Here is a 24,376-nt window from a genome sequence, read left to right as displayed (position 1 = left end):
GCACCTGTCAATTCAACTTCCTAAATGTCCCTAGAATCTACTACCATCAAGATCATCTCACTTTCAGGCCATAGTCATCTCTAGCACAGGCTGCATCAGATCCTTTATATGGTTCTGCCTCCCGTTTGATCTTGGCTAATTCATTTTCAATAGTGCACCCAACAGGTTTTTCTTAACTCAAATGGGACCATGGCTCTCCCTTCTTCCTTAAAACCATCTACAACTTCCAAATATCCTTCAAATAAAGCCCACACACAGTCTTGTGCCTTACAACTCTCTTCTTCATACTTTATATTCTATTAAACATTCGACAAATGTTTCTTGAGTGCCTACAATGGTGGTGAGTGTGTTCTGGGATCTGAGGATATAGCAGTGAACCAGTCAAAGCTTCACACGCCAAGGAGCTTATAATCTAGTAGTTAGGGATTGGGGATTCATACAAACAAACAAAACTAAAACATTCTGGGTTAGAATAACTGTTATAAAGGTGGCATAGAGAGTGCTTTGTCAGTTAGCATATCCTGGTATCATTTTATTTTATTTTTTTTTTAAAGATTTTATTTATTTATTTGACAGAGAGAGATCACAAGTAGGCAGAGAGGCAGGCAGAGAGAGAGGAGGAAGCAGGCTCCCCGCTGAGCAGAGAGCCCGATGCGGGGCTCGATCCCAGGACCCCGAGATCATGACCCGAGCCGAAGGCAGCGGGTGGTGGATTGGTGGCCCAATCCACTGAGCCACCCAGGCGCCCCCTCCTGGTATCATTTTAGCTGAGATATCTGAATGTCCTAGACAAAGTCCAGCACACTCCTACTCATCTCTTAGTTCTCAGCTGAGACCTCCCTTGGGGACTTTTCCTCCTATCATGAGTTTGGGTTGGCAGCAATTCCCAGATGCTCTCAAGCACCATGTGCTTACCCTGGGAGTTCACCACTTGGGGGGTTGATGCCTATTACCTGTCTGATTTCTCCCCTTACAGGAGCTGGACAATTTGTACCTGGTTACATAACAAAACCAGTAGTTGCCTGAATTTCTCAATCGATACTGCTTAAAGAACACATGAAGTAATTAAGAGCATTCAATAATTTTCCTGGCCCGAAGGCCCAGTTAATTTTGAAGTGGGAAATGGTGAAAAGGTGTGTGGCTGACTGAAATGAGGAAAGGCCACATAAAACACTTTATTCATGACTTCCATTTGCTTTATTATTATTAATGTGCACAATAAGGCATAAAACTCAATACCTAGATTAATTATGATTTTCAATGTGTGCTCCTCTGCTATTGTTTTATTCCCAGGCTCTGTAAAAATAAGTAGTAGCTTTTCCTATGGGAAATTTTGAAACATGAAGTCAAGACTTCTTACGTAAAACCCAATAGTTCCTTACCTGTTTTATATATTCAACTTCTGAAGAAAGTTAATGACTGCACAATTACCTTCCTTTTAAACCACATGAATTTCTGTGCATAGAGTGGGTGCTTTCTAAGGCCTTTTATCTGTTTTTAATTCTAAACTCAAGATTGAAAATAAACATGAAAAACGTTTTTTTAGGCATGGGTTTATGCCAACTGACTTTCTGCTCGAGAGAATACATCTGCCCAAACCTTTTCTTTGTTTCATGATTCAGCTTGCCAACTGCTCCAATGTAACTTTGAGAGATGCTTCTGAGGTCATGCAACATCTTCCAGATCAAAGATAAGTGATCCCTGTGCATGATCTGTACTAAAAAACATCTACAGGTCTTCCTCTGAGGTGCAATGAAGGCTTCCGGTCATGCAAATGTCGCAGTGTGACTGCTCCTCCTGTCCTATAATTCTCCCCCACTGCTATGTAAGTATCCCTTCCATTACAATGGTGTACCTATGAAGGTGTCTGGAAAACTCAAGAGATGGAAGAGAAATAAAAGTAAATAAGAACAGATGACAGGTCATTCTTCCAACTGAGGACAATCAACTTCTAAGGTTTTAGCGAACACCGTGAAGAAAGCACTGGAGCTCCCTAAATCTCAGGAAAGATAGCATTTTTATAAACCTGGCATCGATATTTTCTATTTAATGTCAGCCTGCCACACTAGCACAGCATATTGATTGGAATGTAGCTGACAGAGAATATCAAACACAACCCTGCTTCTGCAGTCAGAACATTGTAGCCACAAGTCCTCATTGTGGTTTTAGAGGGATGAAATCAGCTAATATATTTATATATTCGCCCTTATCTTCTTTAAAGACAATATTTCCAAGTCCACCTAACTAGAGTTAGCCTATTTGCTTTTGTCTCATTAAGTCTGTGATTCTGTTTTAGTTTATTGGATTTTGCTGACAGGTATTTCAAATCCTATGTCTTTGTATAAAATAAAAGTTAATTGCTTTGCTTGAGTAGCTGAAATCTTAATGAGCCAAGATAGACAGTCAGACATGTGGATGAACGGGAGAAAAAACAGCTTAGAATTTAACACAAACAGGTAAAACAACTGTCAAGGATCTATCTTAACAATAATGAATGAGAACAAAAAAAGCTACAAAGACACAGGAAATTTTTTAAAAAGTCACTTACCCTTAATTCTTCCTTTGTATTGAAACTATCAAGAAGCTGTTGATAATGTCTATCTGTCATTTGTCGTAATAAGGACAGGAGACAAGCAACAAACTCCCCCTAATTAAAAAAAAAGCATATTTTTTATTAAGAGTAAAAATGAAATGAACATCAATAACTTACTTTGAACTGCCCTCAAATAGAACACTGGAAAAAAAAAACCAACACTATGATTTAAGTCACTCTAGGAAGTCTTTTAAATCTAAAGTAACCATAATATTATAGTCAAAATTTCTCCCTGTGATGAATACCATTTACTTGGTATATACGCATTTTCAAATTAGGAGGGGTTTTTTGTTTTTGTTTTGTTTTCACTTGGGTGGAAGCTTCTCACTAGGAAACTTCACACACTTAAGGGAGGTAAGGTCATTTTACCTAGCATTTATTATACCTTCATTCATTATGTCATTTAGCCTCATTTTCAGTGCTATGAGGTAGGGGGTATAATATTTATTTAAAGAAAATAAATTGTACGTTCAGTGGGTTAAAAGACTTGCTCAAAGTCTTCCACGAAGAAGTGGAAGAGCTGAAGTTATCTATGTGTCTTTCTAACTCCAAAACTCTCCCTGTACCTCATGCTCCATTTCTGAATTCAAACAATCTCCTCCAACTCATCTGAGTGGTGGTCTGCTAACTGGCAGGGTACAGAGAAAGCCATACATTACAATATTGGTTTCAAACACCTTTTAAAAATAGCTTAACTGTCATCATTTCCTGCTTGGGTGCTATATGACTGACTCCTAAAAAGTCCATTCTTAAAAATTAATAATGAAAAAATAGCATCCATAGATTTAAAGACGTATAAAATTGTTATCACTTGCATCTAATTTAAAATATTTGTGCTCTAATGCAACCGTTAGCACTCAGCAAAAAAAAAAAAAAAAAAAAAAAAATCTACTTTTAATGAGAACAATAACATTTAAAATAATATGAATACAACAGAAGAAGCAATCAGTGGTAACAGACAGTAAATTTACAAAAATGAATTTTAATTGAGATTTGGTGGGGTTTTTTTGTTTGTTTGTTGCGTTTTATTTTTTTACATTTACATGGAAAGTGGTTATAGACTCGTGTAAAATCAGGGACTGAAACCTTTCATAATTGGGATTTTCCAACAGAGGCAGCTAAATCAGGAAAGTCAAAAGTATCTCTTCCAGCTGCCAAAGGAGGCCTGGAGATACTACTTAATTACCAGGTCAGGGTAACCAAAGAAGCAGACTGACTTATTGCAGTAGGATAAACATTTGTAACACAAATATAACAAATAATTATTCCTGCACACTTGGTGGGGCAAGTATTTAAGAACTAACAAGTAAAGGCTAGCAGAAATCTATCTTCTAAGCTCAACATAATACTTTGTTAATGAACAAAGAAACCCTTGGTACTTAACACAAAAGATGGAAAATTTAAGGGCACAATGATTTATATTTTAGTGCATGTGTGTGAGGAAACAATCCAAGGCTAGGAAAATAACAAACCAAAAGAAATGAAAGAATACCACCTGGTACTCACTCAAGACTGGGAATAGTATCCTTGTTTCACCAGCAAGACTGGAAAAACCTTGCCATATTAGGACATTAGAATACTAAAAAAGACCTTTTCTCAGCAGAAGGGAAAAATTACAACTGGAATAAATGCTGCTGTGACCCTACCTAAGAAAGTTCATAGGCAAGATATGAAAAAATTAAATAGTTCCTAAAAAATTTAACCTCATTCCAGAGCAAAGTTCAAAGAAATTTCTAGGAATTAAAAAAATCCATTCTCAACAGCATAAAATTCACAATGTCTGGCATTCAATGAAAATTTACCAGGAATACAAAAAGCAGGAAAAAATAATGATGCAAATGAGGAGAAAAAAAAATCCATAAAAACAGACCTAGAAATGATATGAATAATAGAATTAGCAGTAAAAGACATTAAAATAGCCACCTGGGTGGCTCAGTCATTAAGTGTCTGCCTTTGGCTCAGGTCATGATCCTGGGGCCCTGGGATCAAGCCCCATATGGAGCTCCCTCCTCAGGGGGGAGCCTGCTTTTCTCTTTCCCACTCCCCCTGCTTGTGTTCCCTTTCTCACAGTATCTCTCTCTGCCAAATAAGTAAATAAAAATCTTTAAAAAAATAGCTATTATTATCGTAGTTTATATATTCAGGAAGCTATAGAAAAGTTTGAACATATTAATTTCAGACATGAAAGAAAACAAAAAGACCCAAATTGAGATAAAGACTATAATGTGTGAGATGAAAATTTACTTAGTAAGACTAGTGGCAGATTAGACATCTGCAGAAGAAAAGATTACTGAACTTGAAGACAGCAGAAATTCTCCAAAATTAAAAAAAAAAAAAAGGAAATAAAAGAAAAAGCATCAGTGAACTAAAGAACAACTTCAAGTAGCAGAATATATATGTAATTGGAGAACTCAAAGAGGAGGAGGGCATAGAAAAAGTAATTGAAAAAATAAGGGGAAAAATTTCAGATTCTCTGAAAACTATAAACTTATGTATTAAAAAATTTCAACAATTCCTAAGCACAAGAAACATGAAAAAAATACACTAAGGTACATTATAATAAAATAGCCAGAGATAAAGAGAAAATATTAACAACAGTCAGTGCAAAAAAGACACATTACATACAGAGGAACAAAGGTAAGGGTATATATTACTCATTACAAATAATACAAGCTAAAAGACCTGGAGCAACATCTTTAGAGTACTGAAAGAACAAAACAACTATCCATCAAGACTGTTACAGAAAAAATCTCTCAAAAAGAAAGACAAAATAAAGATTTTTCAAACACTCCAAAGCTTAAAGAGGATACCACTTCTATTCAACTTTATACTGAAGTTTCTAGCCAGTACAATAAAACAAGAAAAAATAATAAAGGAATATATACTGGAAAGAAATAAAAAAAATCTCTTTATCCACAGTTAACATATCTATGGGCACAAAAAATGCTGTCAAATCTATAATGAGCTACTAGAACTACTTAACTGAATTAATCACTGTCTCAGAATATAGGATCAATGTACCAAAATCAATTTTACTTCTACATATGAGAAATGAGTCATTGGAAGCTGTAAATTCAAAATAACATAATTTATAATACCACTGAAACATGTAAGTACTTAGTGATATATAGGACAAAAGATCTACACACTGAAAATCATAAAACACTGATGAGAACAATTAAAGACCTAAATAAATAGAATATTATGTTCATAAATTGGGAGATTTGATACTATTAAGGTGTCAATTCTTCTCTAATTAATATACAGATTCAGGGTAATCCCAATCAATATCACATCAGGTCTTTTGTGGCATAGAAAGTGACAAGCTGATTTAAAAATTCATATGGAAATGTTAAGGACTTGAAATTGCCAAAACACAGTTCAAAAAGAATAAAGTTGAAGGACTTATACTGTGTGACTTCAAGACTTACTATAAAGTTCTGGTAGTCAGGATATTGTTATTGGTGTCAAACAGAAAAAATAGATAAATAGAACAGAATAGCCCAAACCAAAAACAACCCAAATGTCCATCAAAGGGTGAATGAATAATCAAATTATAGTATATCCATATAATGTAACACTATTCAGCATTAAAAAAGAATGAATACTGCTACATAAAACAACAATGAAGAAACCCAAATAATTATACTGAGAGGAAAAAGTAGAAATGTCAACCCTCCCCCCGAAAAAAAACCCAACAGTAACTATGTACCATATGATTCCATTCATATAAAATTCTAGAAATGCAAATTTATCTGTAGTAACAAAAAGCAGAGCAGTGGTTGCCTGGGGATGAGGCAGTATGGGGGAGGGCAAGAGGAAGGAAAGAGAGGGAGGCGCAAGGAAATTTTTCAGAGTGAGGGACATGTTCTTTATCTTGATTGTGATGATGGTTCACAGGTACATACAAATATGTCAAAACTTAGCAGTTGTATACTTTAAATATACACAATTTTTGGAATGTCAACTACATCTTAATAAAGCTTAAAAAAGACATTAGGCAATATTATCATTTATGGAATAGCACTATGTGTAAGTTACTGCATTTTTTAAAAAAGATATTATTTATTTATTCGACAGAGAGAGAGGGAGAGATCACAAGTAGGCAGAGAGGCAGGCAGAGAGAGGGGGGAAGCAGGCTCCCCGCTGAGCAGAGAGCCCAATGCGGGGCTCAAACCCAGGACCGTGGACCATGACCTGAGCTGAAAGCAGAGGCTTAACCCACTGAGCCACCCAGGCGCCCTTGCATTTTTTATTATCAAAATCATTCCTTACTAGAGCCTTTTTTTTTTTTAAGATTTTATTTATTTATTTATTTGACACAGAGAGAGAGATCACAAGTAGGCAGAAAGGCAGGCAGAGGCAGAGAGAAAAGCAGGCTCCCTGCTGAGCAAGGAGCCCGATGCGGGGCTCTATCCCAGGACCCTGAGATCATGACCTGAGCTGAAGGCAGCCGCTTAACCTACTGAGCCACCCAGGCGCCCCCTTACTAGAGCCTTGTTGAGTAGATACTATTAACTTCATTTTACAGTAAGATCTGTTAAGGTTAAGTTATTTATCCCAGGTTTCACAGTTAGAAAATGGTGAAGCTGGGATGTAAACCCAGGTACCTCTGGTTCTTCTGCCTACCTGCTCAGACTGATTTGATTTTGTAGAGGAAATATACCTGAGTTTGAGATTATATTTCAAATATAAATAGGCATATAAAAATCTATCAGTTGATAACCAATGTCTGACTTTTTAACCTCTCCAGTAAGTCTCAACTTAAAAATGCAAATCCACTTAGAAGAAACCCACTGAATCTCTCATTTCTTAGTTTTTCCACATTCTAGCTGTACTATCTCTAATGGAGTGACTAGATTAATATTCTTAAAATGTTTACTCCTAAAATACACCATCCTGTGAATAGTGACATGCCTTGAAGTTGGAATAAAGTATTATTCCAATAATTTTAGTAATAAGAAAAGTTACTCAAAAAACAATAGACTTTCATTACGTATTTGCAGTCAGTGTACGTAGGAACACTTCTTTGAATCCAGGCTACTATCTATATTTGTCACATCTGGTGCAGACTACAAACAACTTATCCTAGTATCTAATCTTTGGCACATTTATTATGTGTTATGAATCTGAGTATCTACTCTGCAATGTCATTTTATGTATTCACTTAATCTATTTAGGAATTCAAAGCACATTTAACCTGTTAAGAAGCCTAGATGTCCACTGGCCAAAGTAACATTTTTCTAGGTATATCTCCTAAGGCAAGGGAAACAAAAGCAAAAATAAATTATGGGGGGGGGGCGCGCCTGGGTAGCTCAGTGGGTTAAAGCCTCTGCCTTCGGCTCAGGTCATGATCTCAGGGTCCTGGGATCGAGCCCCTGCATTGGGCTCTCTGCTCAGCGGGGAGCCTGCTTCCCCCTCCCTCTCTTTCTGCCTGCCTCTCTGCCTGCTTGTGATCTCTGTCTGTCAAATAAATAAATAAAATCTTAAACAAAAATAAAGTAATAAATTATTGGGACTATATCAAAATAAAAAGCACTTGCACAGCAAAGGAAACCATCAATAAAACAAAAAGACAACACAGAAGAAAATATTTGCAAATGATACATCTGATAAGGCATTAATATCCAAAATACATAAATAATGCAACTCAACACAAAAAAAAAACAATGTGACTTAAAAATAGGCAGAGAACCTGAATAAACATTTTTCCAAAGAAGACATACAGATGGTCAACAGGCATACAAAATGATGCTCAATATCATTCATCCTTAGGAAAATGCAAATCAAAACCACAATGAGGTATCACCTCACACTTGTTTGAATGGCTAAAATAAAAAAGACAAGAAACAACAAGTGTTGGGAGTGCATGTGAGAAAAAAAAGGAATCCTCTCACTCTGCTGGTGGGAATGTAAGTTGGTACAGCCACTGTGGAAAGCAGTATGGAATTCCTCAAAAAATTAAAAATCGAAATATCATATGATCCAATAATTCCAGTATTGGGTATTTACCCAAAGAAAACAAAAACACTAACTCAAGAGGATATAGATACCACTGTGTTTACTGAAGCATTATTTACAATTTACAACAGTCAAGACATGGAAGCAACCTGCATGTCTATCAAGTGACAAGTGGATAAAGGAAATGTGGTACATGTACACAATGGAGTATTATGCAGCCACAAGAAAGGATGGAATTGTGACATTTGAGACAACTTGGATGGACCTAGAGGGTATTATGCTGCCAAGTGAAAAAAGTCAGACTGAGAAAGAGAAAGACCATTAGTCCACTCACAAATAGAATCTTTAAAAAGAAAGTGAATAAATACACAAAAAGCAGAATCACACCCATAAATACAGAGAACTGATGGTTGCCAGAGGGGAGGGGAGGAGACTGAAAGGCTGGGAAAAATGGCTGAAAGAGAGAGAGATACAGGCTTCTAGTTATGGTACGAGTAAACCACAGGATTAAAAGCAGAGGGTAAGGAATATAGTCAGTGATATTTTAATAGCAATGCAAGAGTACAGATGGTAGGTATACTTGGTATACTTGGGGTGAACACAGCATAAGGCATAAACTTGTCCAATCACTAAGTTGTATACCTCAAACTAATATAATATTGTGTGTCAACAATATTCCAAAAAAAGAGGCTTAGATGTCCAATATTTTACTAAAATATTTTTGTCAATAACATAATATTTGTTTGTTTTTAAAATATTTTAAGTGTCCAGGGGTGACTGGGTGGCTCAGTTGGTTGGGAGTCTTTTCAGCTCAGGTCATGACCTCAGGGTCCTGGGATCGAGCCCCACATCTGGCTCCCTGCTCAGTGGGGAGTCTGCTTCTTCCTCTCCCTCTGCCCGTCCCCCGGCTTGTGCTTTCTCTCTTATAAATAAATACAATGTTAAAAAAAAAATTAAGAAAATGTAAGACTTAAACATTTGTTAAAAAGAATAAATGAAAATCTTTGTTGGCCAGGATCAGCTTTGTTTAAGTGTGGGAGTTATTTACGCATACACTGCCTTTAAAATATTATGTGTCTCAGTGACTTGCATCCATTTTATGTATACATTGAGGATAGCAGGTATTTCTATCAACAACTGTGAATAATGAGAGTATTCACAGTACTCACACTGTTGTTCACACTGTAGGTAAATTCACAGTATTCACATACAAAAATGGCCCTCATGCAACCTTCTGTTACACACATGCACTATTTTTTCCAGAAACTTCTTAAAAAATTCTGCATCCCTTTCTCTCCCCCAACCAGAAGCCCACAGTACATGGAAAGTTTAGACGAGTGTATCTTTCTTAGACATGGCCGATGTTGAGTTGAGTCACCGGCACCATAAATGGTGACAAACCAAATTACAGGCAAAGAAAGACGCATTTATAAACTGCAAGGAACTCTGGAGTCCAATTAGTTGAGGGTGTGAGCAAATGGCCATACATGCTGCTGTATTAAATCTGCTTCCACATACAATTAGATTTTTGAAAGGAACAGATTACAATGGTGTTTTATTTTTTCTTTCTAGCAAGAGAGAGCATTTTAAAATTTAAAGAACAGTTGGTAAAGGAACAAAAAGTACAATCTCTTAAATAGTAAAAATAAGGCTACTGTTATCTAGAATGACGATGCAGCAGAAGTCAGTCCTCCTGTTAGCGTTATGGGGAGGCAGGGTGACAGCCATGGGACTTGCAAGAGAACTGGAACACTCCGCCATGACATGCTGTGGGAACTGCTTTCCCCCTAGGGACATCCACTTATTGCGGGTGCTTTTTCTGCAAGGACTGAGAAGCGTTCAATGTAGGACTACCACGTAAAGACCTTATTCAAAGAGCCTGTTCTCCATGAGAAAATGGTAAAGAAACTAAGTCTTCAGTGCCCACAGAGGACTGACTCTGTGAATGACCAGTGCATGCTCCTCACCACAGAATTAGTTATAACAACAGTATAATTATTCAGCAATCATAATAGTTTCTACTGTGACTGTTGTTGCTATCACAATAATAACTAAAGTACACTGATATTATTTAAACCCTTACACATGTGATGAAATCCTCACACTAACTTTGAGAGAGGTCCAATTATTTTGGTTTTTGGTTTTTTTTTTAAAGATTTTATTTATTTACTTGAGAGAGACAGAGCACACAGAGGGAGAGGAAGAGGGAGAGGGAGAAGCAGACTCCCCACTGAGCTCAATGCAGAGCTGGATCCCAGGACCCTGGGATCATGACTTAAGCTGAAGGCAGATGCTCAATGACTGAGCCACCCAGGTACCCCCCTTTTGTTTTAAAGACAAAGGAAGAGAAGCTTAGAGGTATTTGTAAATTGCCCAAGAGCCCAGAGATAATAAAGATGCAAAAGAGGATTCAAAGCAGATCAGCTTGAGTCCCCTGAAAAAAATGTCTTACAGCATAAAACCAAAGGAGCCAAATAATCCAAGTGGATGTTTCCCAGTAAATTTCAAACCACATATCTTGAGAGAGTTTGATTTTTTGCAAAACGGGGGAGTGTACAACATGGCCATGCTTGGGAAAGTTTCTCTTTATGTGATTTTCCTCAAATTCAGAACAATGGATGAACATCCTGCCTGCCCTACCCCCTACCTGAAATCAGGTTTGTCATCTGCAAACCTGATTTCACTGCCTTCAAGTCTCTTAATTTGCATTGATTATTATACTGTGAAGACCTAAAGGCCAGGCACACCCCAGAGAGATTTGTCACTGACAGCTGCCTCTGGATACAAAGCAGTCTGAAAATGTGTTTCAGCTTCCAACCTCAGGCAGTCCTTATCCACAGCCAACATTTGCTCTGAAGTTTGCTAGGCTATTACCCTTTTAAGACTATGTTAGAGCTCCATGGCCAGGAAGGCATTAAAATGTCACCATCAAAATCATCTGCTTTGGGGAAGATGGAGTAGATACAGTTTTACCTATTCCTCCTGCTAAGTACTACTTTACAAACCTCACTAATAGATACAGAACAAACAGAAGAGGAGTCTGAAGGTGGAGAAAAGAGAGCAGTCTGGCCAGGGTCCTTATAAGCTGAGGAAGGACCTGGTACTGCATTCTCTGAGTTTTCTTTGGGTATCTCACACCTGGAGCTGAAGAAGCTGGCCAATTACACCAACAATTACACACAACAAAAGTCTACTCTCTTTGGCCAAAGGATCAGGTAAAGGGCAGTTAAGCAAGACAAAGGTTTTACTGCTCTACTCCAGGTGAAGACCACAAAAAACTTTGGCCTCACTCACACCAAATGGGGAACTTAGACTTCCATGCTCACAAAGCTACGGAGGGGTGCCCTAATATCTTCCCTAGAGAAAGCCAAATCAGGAGCTGGTGCTTTCATGTCCGATGGTCAGTGTTAGCCAAGACAATATGGGGAACGTGAAATTCCACCTCTGGCCATCATGAGTTAGCACCATCCCCCTTCCCCTGCCAAGTGGTATCACATAAAGCCAGCTAAAACAGAAGGCTTAAGTAAGATTCACAGTCTTATAAAAATGTCCAGACTTTAATTAAAAATCACTTATCATACCAAAGACCAGGAAGAGCTTAAATTGAAAGAAAAAAGACAATTAATACATGTCAACATTGAGATAATAGAATGTTAGATTATCTGGCACAGCTTATGCAAAAATTAACTCAAAATAGTTTGTAGACTTAAATGTAAAATATAAATCTGTAAAACTTTTAGAAAAAAAAAAAAAAAACTTAGGAGATAAACTTTAGGATATAGGGCTAGACCAAAGAATTCTTAGACTTGACATCAAAAACATGACCTATAAAATGAAAAACTGATAAAGTAGTCTTCATCAATAATAAAAACTTTTGCAAAAGACCTTGTTAGAAGGATGGAGAAACAAGCCATAGAGTGGGAGAAAATATTTATAAACCACATACTCAATAAAGGACTAGTATCTACAATATATAAAGAACCATGAAAATTCAATGGTAAAAAGCAATTTGGGTAGAAAATGGGAAAAAGACATGAAGAGACATTCTACCAAAGCGGATATATTGGTGACAAACAAGTGTATGAAAGTATATGTTCGGTATCACCGGTCATTAGGAAAAATGCCAACTGAAATCACAATAAGATATTACTTCCTATGTAACAGAGTACACCCCCACCCACAACAACAACAACAAAAAAACCAACAACCCTAAATGCTGAAGAGGGCAGTGAGAAACTGGATCACTCATACACCGTGTACATGAGAATGTAAAGTTATACAGCTACTATGGAATAGTTCGGCAGTTTCTTAAAAAATTAAACATGCGGGGTACCTGGATGGCTCAGTTGGTTGAGACACTGCCTTTGGCTCAGGGCATGATCCTCGAGTCCAGGGGTCGAGTCCCACATTGGGATCCTGCTTGGTGGAGAGTCTGCTTCTCCCTCTAACCCTCCCCACTCTCATGTTCTCTCTCTCTCTCTCTCTCAAATAAGTAAAGGAAATATTAAAAAAAAAAAAAACTAAACATGCATGGACTCCTGGGTGGCTCAGTCAATTAAGTGTCTGCCTTCAGCTCAGGTCATGATCTCAGGGTCCTGAGACCAAGCATCATGTGAGGCTCCCTGCTCAGTGGAGAGCCTGCTTCTTCCTCTGCCCCTCTCCCTTCTTGTGTGTGCTGCACTCTCTCTTTCTCTCAAATAAATAAAATCTTAAAAACAAAAACAAAAACAACTAAACTAAACCTGCAATTACCATATAATCCAACAACCACAGTCCTAGGAATTTATCCTAGAGAAATGAAGACTTATGCTTACATAAAAACTGGCACAGAAACATTTATAGCAGCTTTGTTCATAATAGCCAAAATCTGGAAACAACCCAGGTGGTCTTCAATGGGTGACGGTTAAACACACTGTAGTACATCCAAAACATAGAAACTACTGAGCAATAAAACGAACAAGATGTATAAATATATAAATATATAAAACAACTTGGATGAATCTCCAGGGAATTATTCTGAGTTAAAGAAAAAAAAGCTTTATTACAAAAGGTTATTTACTGTATGATTTCATTTCTGTAACATGCTTGAAAAGACAAAATTATAAAAACAGAGAACAGATTTGGGATTGCCAGGGTTAAGGAGGAGGTGGAGATGGGCAGGAAGTGGTTTTGACTGTAAACACAACACGGGGGATCCTTGGGGCCATAGAAATATTCTGTCTGGACTTATTAATGTCAGTATCCTAATCATGATACTGTCTGATAGTTCTGTAAGATTTTTACCACTGTGGAGACTGGGTAAAAGCTGTGTAATATTTCCTATAACTCTGTAATAATTCTTACAAGTGCATGTGACTCTATAATTATCACAAAATAACAAGTTTAATTTAAAAAAATGAAAAAACAGAATTAAAAAAATCAACATTAAAAAACCCCCAAACCTTCAAATCCATAATGAACCCCAGTAGTGTTAAGCAGCAACAATATGTTTTGAGCATTTACTTTGGACCAAGTATTGCGCTAAAAACACGAAGCCGACCCACTTTCCATGTGAAATGGAGAACTCAAATGCTTGGCTTATCTTTTCTTCAAATGAGGCAGTAGAGCTATTACATGTATTAGGAAGTTTTCATACTATCTTTAACTTAGTTGGTCTAAAGAAAGAGTTTAACTTTATTTCCCAAACTCAGAGCTTGGTTTCCTCAGGTGAATCTCTGCTCTGAAAGCAGAGAAAATAAAACTCAACACAACGTAGCCATCCTGAAACAGTCAGGAGAACTTGGGAGGAGTGTCAGGGCAGATATTGTACTTTTTTTAAGTAGAAATCAAGATTATTTTCATCAGGGGCGAAGCAAACATTCTTAAGACAAAGGTTCTGCTGTGGATGGTTTATATTAAGAATGGCAAAAGCCGACATTTTTGTAAATATATGAAAACTATAGCATCTACTGCTATTTCTGATGTTTGGATGAATATTCTTAATCAGATCTAAAAAAAACAAAAACAAAAAAACCATTCTTGCTGAACTGAATGTGAGTTTTAAATAGAATCCATCCACCCAATCATCAATCCATCTCTCTCTATAGACACACACACATAAAAATACATACACATACATAAACTATCAGATACATTATTTCTTAATTTTTTTAAATAATTCATGTTATATTACACTCATAAAATAGTGGAGCTTGAAGGTTACTTAGAAATTACCCTGTCAAACTTTCTCATTTCATCCCTAAGGAAACCAAGGCATCCCCCAATTAAGATCCTTACTATTCACAGTGAGAAATCCAGAATTAGAACTCAGGACACCTGACTCCTGTTTCTCTATTTCATTTTCTCCTCTCCTAAAGCAATTTGATGGATAAAAAGAGAATGAAAAGTACCAAGAGGACTGGGACACAGAATCACAGGCTAACTTAAATTGAGCAAAGTGAGAGCTAATAACAAAATTGTCTTTCTGAAATTAAACATATCTTAATCCAAGATCTTTTAACAAACAGTGTTTCTTATCTTCATTCCTTGGCAAAATGCAAGTTAACTTCGTGTATTTTTGAAATACACAAGGGTCACTCTCCCAGGGCCAGATTTCTGAGATTGCTATAGCAGCCCACCCTCAAAGTGACTGAAGCTTTTACAAGCACCACTATGCTGTTCAGTGCCATTAGCTTTATGCTCTTACAGTGACATCCTGGAACTGGAGCCTCATGGCGGAGCCGGATGGCTGAGGTCGACTGGTGATCTCCAAGATGGTTCTCAGCAGGATGTCCAGCAGGCTGGCCACGATCACATCTATTTCCTCCAACACTGATTTCTCCTGAAGGGAAAAAAATAAGGAGCTCAGGAAATGGTGGCTTCATATAAGTATTAATCTCTCTAATGGGAAAGAAGGAAAAAAGCCCACATTTCCAACCACAGAATCAAAAAGTCAGAGGACTAGAGAACTTGACTCAACTGAACCTAACCTATGTCACCTACGTCAATGACCTTCTTTTACAGAAAAGGCACAGAGAAGTTCACAGCTTACCCAAGAGTAGGCTGTGCAGTGGCTACCGGGCACACAAATGAAAAGGTGTGGTGACGTCCTGGAAAGCAAACCAGACGCACTAAGAGCACCAGCTACGCATGGACACAGCGTGTTATGGGGCCCAGGCAGTTCGCCTCTCTTGAGTCGGATTGCTGACGGAAAGTCCCTCCTGGTTCCCAAATTCCTTAACTGTCGATTTCAGATTGTGCTTAGATATCCTCTTCTCATTCCTTGAGTTGCAAAGGTCATTTTCCAAAACTCTTTTAAGTGCAAATGACTATTCCTGTAAAAATGATTTTTAAAAAAACTCTCCGTGTAAGATGAGCAAACAGCATTCAGTGTAGATGAGCACCATGAGCTCCAGACTGGGTCTAAGATCAGTGGCCATGGTGGGCGCTGCTTCCCTAAAGCAAAATTAATACTTGTATCCAAGCCCCCAGGACTTGAGAGAAAAAAACCAAATTACTCCACACTGACCGTATGTTTTAATAGAGTTGGATTCTTACTACACCTGCATAAGACAAAACTCTGTGTCCAAAGGCTCCCTACCAAGACTGCCTCTCCAAAAAAAGAACCAGCCAAACAAACAAAAACTTTTACAAAGTGGGAGTCTGAAACAGCTCTCTGGCCAGGGTTTCAGGATAAACTTCCTTACACTTGCAAGAAAACTACCAAGGTTTCTCCTGCAGAACAGAGTTTCTATTCTGAATTCCTTATCAGGTAAGTCTAAGGTGACTGCAATTTCCAAACTGAAAGAGACAGAAGAGATTTTTAAAAAGTCTTTCCCACTACTGTTGATAGTTGTTTTCAGTCTTCTGCAGTGAATCACCTCACTCAGCAGAATTATACAGGAAAGTTTTAAAGCAAAACGAACATTTTCCCCGTCATCACTCTTCTCCCCAGTCCCAGCTCAACTTTGGGGCCTAGGATCTTGGGGATGTGTAAAAATCAGTCCTCCCTCCCTGGGCAGGTCTCTCTTACTACATTTTTAAACACAGCTTCTGCCCTTTTCCTCTCAAGTACCAATCTGTTTCCACAGGCCTGGGGCCCTCTCTCCATTCCTTCCACTGGGGTTCCATGCCAGCTCAACACTGAGCCCTTCAGAAGGTGATCATAATTACGAGGAACAAACATGGGGGAACGGTAGCAGAGTAATCGCAGGGAGGCAGAGACACAGGACTCCCAGCACTGCTCTGGACAAGCTGTCAAAGACGAGTATAAGTCAATTCACAGCTGCAAACTGACAGAGCTAGAACAGGACATCCTTTACATGTGAGTTTCACATCGGCCCCATGAGCCGTTACATGAATACTCAGAGACTTGTCCCCAATTCTAAGGAAGTCTGTGATTTTTCTCTATTTGTCCTGCATTCTATAATGTAACAGCACTGCAGAAAACATCAGGTACGGGCACAGGAATTCCCAAATCCGCAACACTTTAGTGATTACTGTTGGGGCTGAGTAATAACTATAGTACAAGACACGCTCGGTCTCCCGGGGCTTTCCTCTGTTTCCACAGTTTCTGCAGGGCAGGGTCTGAGGGCCATGCCAAGCTCGGACCACCACCATGCAGCCTTCCACAGACTGGGTCCCAAAAGACTTCACTTCACAGGCAGTAATTTATTCTTGCCACAGAGAATTCATCATATCAAGATTAAAGATACATGTGGGAGGCTTTGAGATTTCTAATTTTTCTCACTGGGTATTCAGTTCTTTCTCGAAATACAAGTTTAGGAAACCCAGGTTATTTGGTGTTATAGCAATCTTACAAGATGAAAAAAAATTTTTTTCAGAAGAAAAGCAAAATGTCCAACCCAGCTGGAAATAAAAGTGAGAGTCTCAGAGGGTTACGCTTAGTGAGATTTCTCTGAGGACTTTGAGCATTTTTATTTCCAAAAGTCATTTGATGGGAACTACATACTCTGACCTGTATTTACTTACTGAGCTATTTTTCTTGATGAGACAAAATACGTTGCTAAGGATACGTGCGCACATGATCAGGTCCTTCTGCTCTTGCAGGTGCATGTGGAGATGATGTAACACGACGGGCAAGAGAATGTACCTGGAATCTGGAGAGAGAAGAAACGTTAGCGTCACATCTGTGCAGTCCCACGCTGACCTCACTCAAATTCTTATCTACTCTTTAATCTAACTGTAATTGTTAAAGGATTAACACAGACAATTAAAGGGTACATGATGGATATTGAAAAACAGTGGTTCCTTTCCCAAATCCATGATTCCTGCACTCGAGAGGTCTTTGATTCTTGTGCTGAAATAGGTTGTTTTTTGAATTATTTGTTCTACCTCCCAATATCTACATGGCATGCTTATCTGGCCGTTTACTGATTTTTCATTGAGATCGACCATCTACACTTCTTACTATAGTAGATTTACCCTTTTCTTCTTCCCAGTCACAAAAAAAAAAAAAAAAAAAAAAATCCTAAGACAATTTCTGGCTAAATCAACATCTTGCATTTGCTACCATTATAATTTTCAATGCTTTGCACATGACCCCGTTTTTGTTTTGCTTTGGTTTATCTCTCTTTGAAAGTTTTCAGGAAGTTATCCCTGATAATTCAAAATTCTCTAATTGTTGGCCTTGCCTTGGCCCTTGAAATCTATAAACTCATGTCCTTCAGCTCTGGGAACTTGGCTGGAAATACTTGTAGGATTATTTCCTTCTCTCTAGTTTTTCTGTCCTCTGTCTGGAATTCTGACTACATTTATATTATGAATGTCTTAAACCATCTTCTTGAGCATTTTTTCATCCTTTTGTCCAAATTCATTATCTTCTAACTCTTCAACTTTCTTATTCCTGCTCTCGTTTATTTAATCTCCAAAGAGTTCTTTCTTATTTCCAAGGCTGGTGTCACAGGTGTGTGCTCACACAGGTGCCTGTGCTCAGAACAGCCCCACACCTGGTTTCATGCTCTGTGCTCCCAGCATGAAATTCCTAGTAATTTTCAAAGAAGAGGTGTTGTATTTTCATTATGCAGCCACTCCTGTTTTTTTCTCTGAGGGATATCCTTTTATAGCATGTTTCATTCTTGTTTCATGGATTTTCTCTCTCTGGCTTAATCAGAGACAATTCTGTTATTTATTTATTTATTTCTCTCCTCGAACAATCCTTTTCTTTCAAGTTCTTTTTTCTGTTTCTTCATTTTGGCCTCTGCTTTCACATTAAAGGTCTTTCTACACGCATCTGGTGATTGTTGGTTGTCTGCCTTTATAAGCAAGGCATCAAAATGGGAAAACCACAACTGTGTGCCTGTTGGCAAGCTTGTGGAGTGGGGAAGCTTCACAGCAGGGTGGGAAGGCATCCAGATGTTTCATCAGGGGACCCCCAAATTTCAGAATCCGATATGTCTTTTCTTGGGCTGGTCAGTTTCTCTACAGAGGGATCTGATAATCTCCTCTATGGGAGAGCATGAAACCATCATCTTTTAGTCATTTGAAATCAAGAAAGAAAGGGGCAGGTAGGGGTCTCTCTGTTTAACAGTGAGGCCCCATTTATGGCGTGGTGATTCAGTCTCAAATTTAGCAGTGCCTGATCTCTTGAATCTAGGCATACCTCGTTCACTTTCTTTAGAGAGTGAACTTAACCATTTTTGGCTGAATTAGAGAAGGGGACGGGGGAGGGTTCTAACGCTTCTAAGGATTTTTCTTATCCAATTTTCCTATTTATAGCACCCTTAGTCTTCAAATCCCTAGTATTTTGTTTATTTTTCATATTTTTAAAAAAACGTATTTATCTTTTTTTAGTAATCTCTGCATCCAAAGTGGGGCTTGAACTCACCACCCTAAGATCAAGAGTCACATGCTCTTCCAACAGAGGCAGCCAGGTGCCCCTGGAGAACTGGTAGCTTTCATTCCTGATCCTTTCTGAAGTGGCGTTGAGCTGTCTGCAGTTTGGTCAAGTAAATGAGTTTGTTCCTTGACATTACTCCAACTCCACACACCTGTGTGGGTCAGCCTTCTCTTGTCTGCTGTCAGCTACCACTCAACTTGGTAAAAAAAAATGTTGATATTTATGTGCTATCTCCTCTCCCATGCTCCTAAACTTGTGAGACTACACATTTTTTTAAAAAAATTCCTTTACCAACCATAGATTCAAAAATGCTTTTTATAACTTTAGCCAATCAATTCTAGCAACATGTAAAATACCTAGTACTTCACGACCAGACAGGCTTATCTTAAAAGCAAGGTTTGTTGAACATCTGAAAATCGTACTTGCACATACTCTCATCAGGGGATAAAGATAAAGAGCCAATTCTTGTTATTCATGCAAGGTAAGTTCTAAGAAGTCCCTGGGAACAATGAAACAGCAAATAATGTATCATAGATAAAATACACAGACCACACAGATAAAAAATATTATATCTTAAAAACAACTCATGCAGTCATATTCTATTTTCTTTATATTACGAAAGAGAAAAAAAGGTTCAAAAGCCTTTAGTGATTTGCCTGAGGCCAGCCCAGTAAGGAGGGGCCATGGGTGGGATTCAAACTCTCCTGTGGCCCCAGAGCTGGAGCTTCTCCCATTGGTCTGCACTGCCCCCTGCTGCTCCATCCTCCAGTTACCCTGCATGAGAGTGGAAAGGAAGGCAGAGCACCACCTTGTTCCATCTCCCCTGAGAATGCATGCATCCTGGTACTCCAAGTTTTCACTGCTCTGTGCATGGCCACGAATGAACGTGAGAGTGTCACAAGTAAGATTTTGAGGTTACAAACACATTTTAGTCACTGAATCCATCAACAGTGAATTTCGACTGTACAAGTATCATTCCTCCGTTACTGGAAGTCTTAAATTTATCCCTACTTTGTCATGTAGTAGGTATTTGAAATAGAGAAGTAACGGACTCATGCAGTATTTATTTCAATCTTTTGGAAAAGTAACAAGTAATGATGCTTATCGTCCTCAGTGTTTTCTCTTCAACAGGATGTCATGAACACAAAAGCATTATCTATTATGTGCCCATACTGGTCATATTATTTGTGGATGTGCCCACTTGCAAATGCCCTACACCAATTCCCTGATCCACTTGGTTTTTAAAAAGATGTCAACGGGGGTGCCTGGGTGGCTCAGTGGGATAAAGGCTCTGCCTTTGCCTCAGGTCATGGTCTCAGGGTCCTGAGATCAAGTGCCACATCCGGCTCTCTGCTCAGCAGGGAGCCTGCTTCCCTTCCTCTCTCTGCCTGCTTCTCTGCCTAGTTGTGATCTCTGTCTATTAAATAAATAAATAAAATCTTTAAAAAAAAAGATAAATATAAAAAGATGTCAACGGTGCAACAATTTGGAGGGATTATTCTTGATTTATTAAAACCCATGTATCTTATAAATAGTTGCATAAATTATAATTCAACTTGACTCACTCAAGAAAAAATGGACAGCTTAAATAACACTATACTCAGTAAAGAAACTGAACTTGTAGTTAAGAACCTTTCTATAAGAAAAATGCCACACACAGATGACTTCTATGAATTCTACAAAGCATTTATGGGAGAAATCACCACAAGTCTACAAAAATTCTCCCAGAAGGGCACCTGGGTGGCTCAGTGGGTTAAAGCCTCTGCCTTCAGCTCAGGTCATGATCCCAGGGTCCTGGGATAGAGCCCCACATCAGGTTCTCTGCTCCGCAGGTAGCCTGCTTTCTCCTCTCTCTCTGCCTGCCTCTCTGCCTAGTTGTGATTTCTCTCTGTCAAATAAATAAAATATTTTAAAAAAAGATACAAATTTAAAAAAAAATTCTCCCAGAAAATAGAACAGAGAATACAACTAACTATTTTTATAAGGTCAGTGTTATTGATGCCAAAATTAGTCAGTTGTGATTTCTCTCTGTCAAATAAATAAAATATTTTAAAAAAAGATACAAATTTAAAAAAAAATTCTCCCAGAAAATAGAACAGAGAATACAACTAACTATTTTTATAAGGTCAGTGTTATTGATGCCAAAATTAGTCAGAGGTATTACTGCTCTTCTTGCTCCTTGACAGTGAAGAGGGAAGGAGCCATGGTGCAGGAAGCACCGAGGACAGTCTAGAGGCCAGTTATGCAGGCCACAACCAAGTTGGTGCAGAGACAGAAGGGGGAGTGCTGCCAGAAGGCAGAGAAAGGATTCCCAGTTTTAGAGAGTTTTCCTGGGTAAACCTTGTCACCCAACTGGGTGGTTTTACCTTGAAAATCCTTGAAATGTTGGAGAACAAGACTTAGGGGTATCATAGGTCCCTTACTCTCTCTTGCCCCATTTCTTTAACCATAACAAACAACACAACAGACAACAAAAAGACAGACAAGAACAACCGCAGACCAGACTCAGCAGCCCTTCCTCAACCAGATATCAAGTCTAAGGGTGTGCAAGATATAATCCCAACTCAAAAACATAACCTGCCACTTGGGGATTTTTTTTTTTTTTGGTCCCCTGACCGCCTGGGGGACTCAAACCCCCTGACCGCCTAGGGTGACGTGAACCCCCTGGCAGGTCCCCTGACTGCCTAGGGGGACTCGAACACCCTGGCAGGTCCCCTGACTGCCTGGGGGACTCGAAACCCCTGGCAGTCTCCCAGTGGAGGGATGGGGCATCCCCGCATCCACTCCAGCCCTGGGGAGCAATGCCGCGTCCAGCTTCTCCCCGGTGGGCTATACCCTGGAGCTCTGCAACCAGAGAGACCATATTCTGCAGGATAAAATCTCAAGATCTTACCCCTGGAGGCTTTTCCAGAAATTCTGATGCTGATTCAGTTTTCGTCCTTTAATCGCAGACGAGCCCCCAGAATGTTGGGGTCCGTTATCAAAGGAACGAGACTGAGACAAAGTGAAAGTTATGCAAAGCCTTATTCGATGCCAACCATTAGAAGTTAGACTGACCGGTCAGGGGAACGAGACTGAGACAAAGTGAAAGTTATGTGACAGGGCGTTTATTCCCGGAATGAAGTCCATGGATGTAAGCAACAATATGGCTACCTAGGCAATATGGAGTCGCTCTGGCTAAGCAGGCCCTAATAGTTAAATAGGTTTTAACATTAAATTGGCCCTAACACTTACAAGACAAGAAAACTATAGATTGCTATCTCTCATGAACACAGATGCAAAAGTCCTTATAAAATTTGAGCAAAATGAATCTAGTTATATATATATATGATTAAAGGGTTTATCATGAAGGCAAGTTTGGTATAACATCTGAAAATCAATCAATATTCATTCACCATATTAACAGATGTAGAAAATAATATGCAAAATTCAGCATTCATGAAAAAAAAACTGTCAGTAAGCTAGTAATAGAAGGTATTTTTCCCAAATTGATAATGAGCATTAATGAAATGCCTACCTTTATTTTGATTAAAAAAATTTTTTTTTTTAATTTTATTTATCTGAGAGAGGGAGAGAGCACGAGTGGGGGGGGGTTGGTAGAGCGAGAGCAAGAGCGAGAGAGACAGACAGACTCCCTGATGAGCAGAGTGCTTAACTTGATCCCAGGACCCTGGAATCATGACCTGAGGTGAAGACAGACGGTTAACTGACTGAACCAGCCAGGTGCCCCTGGAATGCCTACCTTTAGCTAACACAATACTTAACAGTGAAAGACTGAATGCTTTCTGTTTAAGAAAAAAATGAAGGCAAGGATGGCCAACCTCACCAATCAATTCAACATTGTAGGATTCTATTCTATTCTTATCCTAGCCAGTATAAGAAGATATTTGCATAGGTAAAAGAATATATAATTCTGTACCCTAATAAAAATCATAGGGAATGCAAAATATTCACAACTGGGAAAGTGCCATTGTCAGTGTTTGCATGGTTTCTCTTATTGGTTTACCAACACAAGGGGGTTTGGCCTTAGGTTTACCACTAAAACAAACCACACAAGGCACAGGCATTCCTCACTTTGAGCAACACAGAACATTAAAATCCAAACTTGTGAAATAATTCATTGCAGGGTTCCTTTAAATGGTAAGCCTGACCAGGAAACTTAAATACTCATTTATAAATCAATTACTTGACAAAAAGAACCAAGAAAAAGAATCTAAAAAATTACAAGACAGGAGTCACTGCCTGGTGATGATTAATTAGGAAAGAAGATAAAGCTCATCTGATATGTTCCTGCAGCCAGCAGAATTTGATTTCTAAAAATTTAATTTGCAACCAACTGTTAAGAGAATAGCTACTGCAAAAAAGTGAGTAAGGTAGACAAATAATTCGTGTGTGGTGTGCATAAAAAGAAATTTGTGACTACCTAAACAGATTTGCTTTTTCTGCATTACCAGGGCAATGTCAGCCAATGCAAATGATACAATCCGTGGGTAAATGCCAAACAAGCTGACTGGTTAAAATGCTAATTCTTACCTTTAAAAGGAAACACCTGGACTCATCAAGCAAGCCCAAAGAAGAAAAAACCCACAACTGAACACACACTAACTTTCCATACATTTAACAACAGAATCCGTTAGGCAGTTTGTCCTTGAAAGGGTCAACACACCCCACACCCCACATCTCAGATGAAGCTCACTGTTTTATGCATCTCATTGAGTGTGTAAAGGAGTGACTCTCATTTACTTTTCATTCTGCCTGTACCCACTTGAGTGGTAAAGCCGCTCCCATGAGTAACTCTCAGGGGGGTGTAGGGCTAGGAAGGAGGAGAAGCGGCTGTGAAAAGCTGGTTGATTTCCTGCTTGAGATTAATTTTGAAGGAAGTCACAAACCGGTCTTTACCTCCTGTACCAACAAGGGCTTAGACACAGAGCCTGGACGTCAGCATCTGTCCACAGAGGGGCAGGGTCGAGGAGTCCTGAGCTGCC

At 38.7% G+C, this 24,376-nt stretch overlaps 1 protein-coding gene across 4 annotated transcripts in view; it reads right to left on the bottom strand.

The window, feature by feature from the left end:
- DOCK4 (dedicator of cytokinesis 4) overlaps positions 1-24,376 on the bottom strand; it is a 432,562-nt gene that overhangs the window by 97,409 nt on the left and 310,777 nt on the right. For all 4 annotated transcript variants that reach the window (XM_046020394.1, XM_046020397.1, XM_046020396.1 and 1 more), the window contains exons 24-26: positions 17,525-17,652; positions 15,240-15,374; positions 2,549-2,647 (exon numbers count right to left, since the gene is read on the bottom strand). In XM_046020394.1, the coding sequence (XP_045876350.1) occupies positions 2,549-2,647; positions 15,240-15,374; positions 17,525-17,652 (362 nt within the window). The remainder of the gene's footprint in view (positions 1-2,548; positions 2,648-15,239; positions 15,375-17,524; positions 17,653-24,376) is intronic.

This window comes from Meles meles, chromosome 10, assembly GCF_922984935.1.
Source record: "Meles meles chromosome 10, mMelMel3.1 paternal haplotype, whole genome shotgun sequence".
Classification (NCBI taxonomy): domain Eukaryota; kingdom Metazoa; phylum Chordata; class Mammalia; order Carnivora; family Mustelidae; genus Meles; species Meles meles.
Note: the sequence above shows the minus strand (reverse complement) of the source record. Positions and strands in the feature narration are given on the sequence as shown.